Source organism: Parasteatoda tepidariorum, chromosome 6, assembly GCF_043381705.1.
Source record: "Parasteatoda tepidariorum isolate YZ-2023 chromosome 6, CAS_Ptep_4.0, whole genome shotgun sequence".
NCBI classification, from domain to species: Eukaryota; Metazoa; Arthropoda; class Arachnida; order Araneae; family Theridiidae; genus Parasteatoda; species Parasteatoda tepidariorum.
The window spans coordinates 28179345-28189248 of record NC_092209.1 but is presented as its reverse complement, the minus strand read 5'-3'; the positions used below and the strand labels follow the sequence as shown (position 1 = coordinate 28189248).

Genomic DNA, 9904 nt, shown 5'->3' with positions numbered 1-9904 from the left:
GCTAATAACCAGAAAAAGTCTAACTTATTTTTACAAAGAGAAAGATGTAAAGTTATCATAATATCTTTGCTTGCGATCTCCGAGATCTGTGGACACAGTGACGTCATGAGGAGGGAAATCGTAGCTTCAGCTCTAAGAGCGGAGTGAACTAGCCCTTCTATTCTCTTTAGCCCTGATTACTACTACTGTTTTTTTTAATTAATAAATTTACGTTACCTGAAACATAAGAATTTTTCTGATAAACTGTTCTACAGTAATATTTTCCTATCAGTTTTTTTTAAAAATTCAAGCAATAATTAATAAACATTGTACAGTAAAATTACTACTATTTTAAAGATTAACCAACAATTTTAAAATATTTTTCGATGTTGTTATTTGCATCTAAAATTTTGACTAGGATTTCATTTTAAATTCAACTATTTGTACTTAAAGTTTAAGTAATTATTTATTATAAAAGACCAAATATAACAACTGGTATTAATTAAGAAGAAAAAGATTTGAAATATTGGGAAAAGGAATTTTTCTTTGAACACTGATAATAATGTACATAGGGATTTAAATTCTCAAATCATAACGCCCTTTGAACCTCATGAAAAACCGACAGCGAAAAATTTCAAAGAGTTAGGAGAAAAAAAATTATAACAGATCATGAGTGACGAAATAAGAAGATTTTAAATTAGAGATAAGGTATTATTTTTTCGGAATAGAATAAAAATAAAACATATAATTTCAGAGATAAGAAAAAAAGAAAAAATAATTAGTAAATATCTAAGTTATCTTCAAGAATATGAAAATATTGATCAACAAAATGTCGCGTTTATGTAAGAGCAGAAACTCCGAATTTCTGCATTGAGATTTGTATTCATCAATGCGTGTCGCTTCTTAATCTACGTTACGTATCCAGAGCTTTAATTACAAACGCTCCGCTATTTATGTTTAAATAAACTTGAGGTATAATATTTTTGTGCGACATCCCATAGTGTTCAGCATTATTGCACTGAAACAAAATAAACCCAATCATAATTTTAAGTACATTTAATGATTTTACATGTAAATATGATGTAATTTACATGTAAATTCTATCACAATCTAATTTGTTTTTAGCTACTAAATTATTTGCGCAATACAAAACAGCCTTATAAAACATATGTGCCCATTTATTTAACACGTTGAATGCAATTAGGGTCACCGGTGACCTGCACTGAATTTGTTCGTTGCGTTCAGTTGAGGAAAAAAAAAATGCTTGAGAATATATGAATATTCATGCATTCTCATGTCTTGTTCCTGACTAATTTAGACTTCAGTCTTATGTAGAACAAACTCTATTATTTAAAATACGCTTTATTTAAAAAAAAAATGTTACTGTTTCGTTTAAATTTTATTTTAACTCTGTAGCATTAGTCATTTTTGGAGGAAAAAAAAATATTTTCCGTCTATCTCAGATGTTTAAAATAAATAAAAAATTAATTAAAAAAAATCAGATTTATTTTTAATTTTCAGTAGATCCTACTTGTTAAAAAGACATTCAATATTCCCTTTTTAGGTTCCTGATAAGGAAGTATACCAAGAAATTAAGCGAATGGAATATAGAGATTATAAAATGTTGATGCAGAGATTGGAGGAGTTCATGTGGGTGTGTGGTATTGTGGATGGCCTGGAATCAGACTCATTGTGCGAGTAAGAGCTTAACACTCTCGTAAAGACACTCAGAAAAATGGGTTTTCCATTTATTTTAGAACCGAAATCTCAGCATCATATCATCTTCATTCTCGCTCCCGTGAAAATGACGGGGTTAGGTTTCTCCCTCTATTTCTCGCTCCCGTGAAATTTCCGGGCTGGAGTGTTCAGTAGCAACGCGACAATAAGAATAAAAATAATTAATTTATTTTGCCCGGAAAGCATTTTATTTCTCATTTTACACACCAGATGGCAGTACCAAGATATTTTTAAGGTAATTGCAAATTGTTTTTTTTTAAACCTAGATTCAGCACTAATCAAATAAGTGTATTTATAGGCACTTTTATGACAGTTTTCTTGAAAATTAACCGATCGTTATGGGGTTAAATATGTTTTTTTTTATATATTTCTAACGACTACTTGTTTATTCTACAAATTCTTGATTCCACTGATAAGAAGTTTAAAATACACTGTTAGAAATTTCTAGGTAAAAATGGCTAAATAGCAATTTATTTAATTGTTATTTTACCATATTCACCCAAATTAGTCAAATAACTGAAAAAAAGATTATATTCAAAATTTTAAGTGTGAGAAAAAATGTTTATTGAATGTTTTATCTAATACGGTTTAGCAACCAAAATTCTATCTTCGCCAACTAGGCCTAATTTATGAAGACATTTTGCTTCTTGCAGCTAAATACATAGGGGTAGCCCGGGCAAGATGGCAAGATTTGCCTTCACGGTTTCAAGCTGTATTAATTGTAAACGGTTTTAAAACCATAAAGATAAAAAAAATGCTCCTAACCATTAACCTTATGGTTAAAATGATGGACAGATTACAGCTAGTTATTCTACCGTGGATCAGAACTAAAATTTTAACAGTGTAGTGATGGTAAATTTACATTAACATTTGCAGAAATTGTCTTTTTTATGGTTCTGTGAACATTATTAAATGCTGTTCCATTACAGTTTTCCTGTTCAACTATTTTTTGCTCTTCTTCGTAGTTAGTGTTAAATCTTTTCATTTGTCAAAATAAAGGCATTTTAGTAGATTTATTATTTCTCTGGCGATTGCGCTGCACTAGTTTTACGCTATTTTGTTGTTTCTCCTTCGAATTTAACATGGTCATTTTCTTTTGTCTCATCGCCTCCTGTTTTCAAAACAAAGAGAGAGCATTGTTATCAGTTAGAGGAGCGGATGTTATTCAGAGTAGTAAATTACAAGGAGACTTCTGCTTTTTGTTAAAACACAAGCATTTCTGTCATTGAATTTATTGATCGATTGATTTTTGCTGTTTCAGACCCCTACGTTGAGGAAGCATTCGAAATGTGTCATCTTTATTATCACTTTTTCTACGACCCTTAAGTATCTTGCAGTGCATATCAATTTCCCGAATTCCAATTCTATACATTTCGTCAACACTCACAGAAATAAAACTATCACTTTTGAAGATTTAGCAATCCCTGAGCAGTATTTCGTTGATTTTGAGAATCATTTTGTCGCGAAATAACGTGATTTGTAAAGAAACGTTATCAAATGAAAATGTTTCCTCAACTTGAAACCTCATCGGAAGTGCATTATGGAAGATTGTTAATAAGACTAGAATAAAGACTAGACAAAAAACAATTTAAGCTAATAAATGATTTTGAAATGATAAGTGATGACTTAAGATACGCAGCTAGAATAGTTTTCTAGAAATTCACCTTGTACCATAAAGGTCCGGGATTAGAATCTCGCTTCGGGCATGGACGTAATTTATCTCTCTGTTCTATTTGTCTTAGTTGTGTTGTGCCACCTATATGATGCCCACATTGAAGTAATTATTGGAAAATCGATATTTGTTTTAATTTTTAATTTAATGATATTTCAGTATTCATTTTTTTCAGTGAAAAGGTTATTGGAAATTTTTAATGCTCCATAATTATTTAGTTAGTATTTTCTTTTGTATTATCATGATTTTCTGAGTTTGAAGCAAATCCACTCTACCAATAAACCTTTTCTACAGAAAAGGTACACCTTTTCTTCTTACATTTGCAATGGTCAGATAAAGTTCCCTTAGCATGTTCATTCAAATCATTAACTTTCTTCTTGAGAAGAATTCTGGGATTTTGGGAGTTTTTTTAGTGTTATTCAATTTTTTTTTCTTCAAATAACATTTAAGAAAGCTTTTTTCGATCTACTTTTTTGATAAAACGCATTTGATTGTTGCATTTTAGTTTTATATCTGTATTTCTTATCTGTATTTATCTGTATTTCTTCTGTTACAACGAATGCTGTTTTTCAAAAAACTAAAACTCATGCTTGTGAGTAAAGATGTGAACAAGAAGAAAATATTTCGTAACATTCTCGTATGAAGGTAAATATCTGCCACCTAGTTCTTGAGAGGAGCCAAATATGTCATCATTGGCATGCTTTCGAGTTTTTATCACTTTCAGTATTTTTAAGACATCCTTCCTGCTCCCGTGAAAATGACGGGGTGAGGTTTCGCCCTCTATTTCTAGCTCCCTTGAAATTTCCGGTTTGGAGTGTTCAGTAGAAACGCGCCAATAAGAATAAAACAAATTCGTTTCTTTTGACTGAAAAACAATTAATTTCTCATTTCACACACCAGATGGCAGTACCAGGATATTTTTAAGGTAATTGCAGATAGTTAGATTATTTTAAACTAGATGTTAGCACTAATCAAATACGTGTATTAGGCAAAATAGGCGCTTTTATGACCGTTTTCTTGAAAATTAACCGATCGTTAAGGGATTAACTAAATCGTACCTACAACTTTCAAAAGTAATTTCAGATCGTCATATTTCCTCTACAGCCATTTCAATTCCGGTATTCATCGTTTGTAGAATTAAATAAATATTCATTGTAGCAATAAATAAATTCTAGCAAGAACGAATAAAGTTTACATTTACCAAATAACTTACTGATTGACTGTAAGAATGCATAAAAAATGACGGATAAGGCAAGAATATTTACTTTGTAGCATGTCATAATAATAACTTTATAACAAAAATATTTTATTACTTAAAATGTTTCAGAGATCAGGTGTTTTGCATCGAAATACTGATTCAGCGGCAAACAGAAGTCATGAATATATCTTTTTATTTTATTTCAAATTGAACTTTGAAGTGTCTGGGAATTTTAAAATATAGTGCTCTGGAAAAATATTAAAATCCGAAATTTCAATGTTAGTTAAAAACTGTTTAAATAAAGTATTATTTCTATTTATTTTTTTCGCGATGCTAGAACGAAACCTTTGAAGGGTGTGGCGCATTAAAATTCGAGAAATTTGTTAAAAACGCTTGAGTCGAGATTTCTACTATATAAGGCAGTCAATAATCAGATTTCACAACGGTACAGTGAAGGTTTGTTATTTAAAATTGCAGAACGGGTTTAGCAGAGCTATGAGTTTTTTTAAATTTTTTTTTATTAAAACGTAATTTAAACCATAGTATGGTTACGTTTATTACCATAGTATAGTTACGTTATTGAATGAAGTTTCTTTGTAATCGTTAAATCAATGAAAGCATTTTTTTATTTCTTATGAGCTGCTCAATCAGTCTTCCCGATGAGCAGACCTAGTGCGTTCTCCAGAAGTAGTATCCACTCTTTCAGGACCACCACAATGTGTGAGATACCGTTGGCCATGTTAATTTGGACGTCTAGTTTCTGCCACACTAGATGGCAGCACCGAGACTCTATTTGGATGCTAAATCAATGAAAACTTAAACCTTTAATTTGAAGCTTGTTATTAATTGGCTATTATCACGATTAAACCTTTAATTTAAACCACTAATTAACACTTTTTTTAAACACTTTAAATCTTTGAAAAGTACCATAGAATGGTTCAACTCTGAGCAAAATTTGCTAACCGCATGTTCTGAATTAATATTTCAGCTTGAGATATTATCAGAATGTGCGATGTCCAAGTAGAACTGATGCTATTGAAGCCTGTTGGACCCTTAATACAATAATCGGACGACCAGAAACTGAACCTAAAAAAATCTCCTCAATGGGAGGTAAGTTAAAGGGTGAAAAATGATTCCCATTTTATCATTATTTTTTAAGAAAACTATCATGACCGGATTAGAATTTTTAATTTTAGAAAAAAAGTGATAGATAAATAAATACAAGTAAAGGGATACAGAAAAACAAATTTGGAGAAATAGACAAAGAATTATTTCGACTTATTAATTAAAATAGAACATTTTCAATTATCAAGTGATTAAACTTTTAATTGACGGGAAAAACACTCAATATTTCCTTTTATATCAAGGTGATGAAATCGATAGCTAAAAATGAATTCTTTGATATTGATTAATTTGTTTATGAGTTAAGAAAATGCTAATGCGTAAAGAAAATGTTTCAATATTTTACCTTTATTATCGAAATAAATTTATTTTTTAACAAATAAAATGAATTTTAATCCATACATTATATTTTTTAGATAATATTTTAATACTAGGAACTTCACAAAATACTTTTAAAAGCAATTCGCAAAAAGCTACTATGGTGCAAAATTTAATTCTACGTAAAAAAAAAGAAAAGAAAAAAAATTTATTTGTGTTATGATATTTTTTATTGCATTTGGTTAAATTACTAATTATTCGCTAGTAACATGCAAATCGAACTTAGAATTAAAATTAGTTAATTGGTGAATGTACAGTGCTTCAAAAGAACGGACCAGAATAACTTTTAATCTAATGATCGGCTCTTTATTTTAAATGGAAAATACTATATTTGAGCAAATTCGATCGAATGGTTCCTGAAAAATCGAATTTTAAAATTACGACTTTCTTAAAAATCGAAAAATTTTAAAATTCAATTTCTCAGGAACTATTCAGCCCATTTAGCTTAAATTTTTCATTTTGCTATTTAAAATAGCTTTTTGTAAATTTATATCTAAAAAAACTCCATACCTTTACAATTTCAACTATTGCTATATAAAATAATTAATATTTACTAAAAGTTATATTTTGCATGATATTATCTTCGGTCAATCGAAATAAATGCTTGCAAAAGTTTTGAATTCGCTTAAAAAATTCTCTAGGTTTGGCAAAAACGCGAAAAATAAAATTAAAATCAGGGGGTCCAAACTTTGTGCCGCTCTGCTGACCAAACTATGGGGACCATATTTCGCAGATTGTGGCTACTCCCTATAATTTGCAGGTCTGAATGCTTTGAGAAAAATGTATGTTTATTTATAAGAAGCACGATTTTGCGTCCGATTTCGTAGCTTAATATCATCTGTACTAATTAATTAGCATATTTGAGGTCGCTTCCTCAAACCATTAAGATGGAGTCATAGAACGTGAAGTTTTGATCATTGGATCAAAAGTTATTCTTCTGGGTAGTCCGTTTTTTTTTTTTTGCTCACTGTACGTTTATTTCATTTTCCAGAATACACCATGAGTGTACGTCCTCACCTTGAAGAATATCCCGACACCATCAAAGTTGCTGCAGTGTATCTCTCCATTCATGGCCCTCGGCAGATTCTCAACCCCTTCACCAATGGATTTTACATGGGTCTCAACACGATTCAGGCTTTTCGATTACGAAAGGTTTTGTGGGAAATAATTTTCAAAAAGTTAAAAATCAAAACAGTTAAACTAAACAATATTCCATAGTTTCATTTGTTATCATTTTATAAGAACTCTTGTTTAAAACGCGTGTGAATTTGTTTTAGGTTGAAAAAAAACTTCTTCCTGCCCCGTACGATACAAACTGTATAGATTACACAAAAAGATGGAAATTAAGAGGAGGACGTGGTCCCACCAATCAAAAAGTAATACGCATTAAGTAATATCGTAGGTATATTTTAAGTCATTTATCTATCTCAAGCACGATTTATCGCAGGTGCTTAAAATATTAATACCGTCAATACTACAGTAGGTATTGTAAGGTATGTCTTTGTAATTCATTTACTTTAACCCAGTGTTTCCCAACGTGGGGCCCACGCCCCACTGGGGGGCATTTTGATTGTTAAGGGGCGCAATTCGAAAATTGACTCGACACGAGTTTAACCCTTTTGCTCCGCGCCATTTAAATGCAATGCTAGATTTCGGTGCCAAAATTAAAAGAAAAAAGCAAATTCTTAAATAATTGAGGCCAATAAATATTACGTGACTTAGCGATTTTTTAGGCGACGAACCTGAAATGAAGTATCTGTTAACAGTCGATGGTAAAGCATCTGTGAGTTATTTAGTCGGTATTTTTGAGAAACTAAATATATTAAATAAGCAACTTCAAGGAACAGATGAAACTCTGTTTGATGCAAAAGCGAAGATATTAGGCTTCATTACCCTTATTGAATTATGTCAGAAATATATTAACAACAAAAACTTTGAACAGTTTCATTGGCTCCAAAGATGTGAAGTAAATGATACAGCTTTACTTGTTATTGTCGATCATCTGAAAATTCTTTCGGCTGATTTAAAAGAAACATTTTCTGATTTAAAACAAATTGATTTTCCGACAAGGATAATGCAGTCAATGTTAGTGGATTTGTCTGATATATCAAATATGCAGTATCAAGAAGAACTCGCAGAAATGTAAAATGATGAGTCACTTAAAATTTTATTTAATATAAAAGGAGTGATGGCATGGCTTTGTGAGGAAACAGAAATCAAATACCCAAATGTGCAAGAAAACTATTGTTACAGTTTACATTTTCATATTTAGCTGAATGTGGATTTAGTTTTGTAAATGATTTTTTGGTAAAAATAAGAAATCGCCTGGATGTAATACAACGGGGAGACTTGAGACTGAAGCTAGCTAAATTGGAACATAAAATCTCTGTGCATCAAGCATTCAGCGCAAGGATCTCAATAAATTAAAATATTAAATTATTATAGAAAAATCTTAAAATTATTTCGAATTTGATTATATCAAAATTATTTCGATTTTCAATTTATTTCTTCATTATATGTTTTGAAAATTTACTTACTGTGTTTCGTTAACAATTTCCTAGTGATTCTTTCCTAAAACCTCTATTTTAAGCTACTTAAGTGAACAATTCAATTTTTTAATATTAAAATTTATGGATATGTTACATGGGGGGGGGCATAAGAATTTTAGAAAGGATTAGGTGGGGCATGGCACAAAAAAGGTTGGGAAACACTGCTTTAACCCATTAGGTGCCTATTGTGGGAACATTCACTATTTTTTTTTCCTGCAACTAATTTTCATTGATTTATGACTAAATTCGAACAATGATTATTAATAGTTCACTGAATGTTAACAACAACAAGATTTCCTAAACCAGAAGAAATTTAGAAAACTCCGCTTATGTTATGCTTACGAGATGATGTGCGAACAAGATTTATGGAAGTATATTCTTGTGATTTATGTTCGAATTTTAGCAAAAATTTAACATTCATAAGAGTTTATTGTATGTTATAAATTCTAATCGGTCGCGAGGCAAAAATAAGTTTAAAAAAATTTATATCACTATATAAATTAAGTGTAAGGTTTGCTACTTTTTGAGTGCTATCCTTTATTTAGTGAAAACCGTGTAAAATATGACCGGTTGTTTCTTTTTAGATAGCATTATAGCATGCTTGTGGTGTCTTCTGATTTCATTCATTACTTGTTCAGTTAGAATTTAAATTGAAAGATCGAGTATTATCGCGATGACTAAAAGTATAATACCACTAAATGTCCCGTTTTTCCAAGCTTAGGCGCTAAAATCAATTGGAAGTAGTAACCCAAAAGTCTTAGGACGAATAATAGCTCCTAGTACCATTCGTGCTCAGCTTTACACGGTGGACCATTCATATTATAATTTTAATGAAAAAAAAACATTTTTGAAGACATCAAATATTATGAGGAAAATAGGCATAATTAGACAGATTTGCAGAACCCATTATCCATTAAACTAGCCTTACACATAAAAAATTCAAAGACCAACCAATTTGCAACAGAGCTAGAGGACGCCCAAACTGAGATGGCTGGTCTTCGTTAATGTAGATTATTAGAAACTATCTATTATTAGAAACTATTATTATTAAAAACTATCGAGTTATTTGAACCACCGAGGCTTGGCAACAGAGAAAACAAGTAGAAATGTTCTAGGTAAGGCCATGACTCTCCCCTGGACATCATGCCAATGATGATGATGATGATGATATACATATATATGTATATATATATATATATATATGCATATATATATATATATATATATATGCATATATGTTCGAAAAAGAAATTGCAAGTTAATCAGATT

The 9904-nt window shown here is 30.6% G+C and overlaps 1 protein-coding gene across 1 annotated transcript in view; it reads left to right on the top strand.

Annotated features, from left to right (window-relative positions):
* Window positions 1-9904, top strand: part of LOC122272152 (uncharacterized) — a 33088-nt gene that overhangs the window by 8115 nt on the left and 15069 nt on the right. Inside the window, exons 4-7 of the mRNA XM_071181751.1 lie at window positions 1544-1677; window positions 5575-5696; window positions 7078-7238; window positions 7364-7462. Of these exons, the coding sequence (XP_071037852.1) occupies window positions 1544-1677; window positions 5575-5696; window positions 7078-7238; window positions 7364-7462 (516 nt within the window). The remainder of the gene's footprint in view (window positions 1-1543; window positions 1678-5574; window positions 5697-7077; window positions 7239-7363; window positions 7463-9904) is intronic.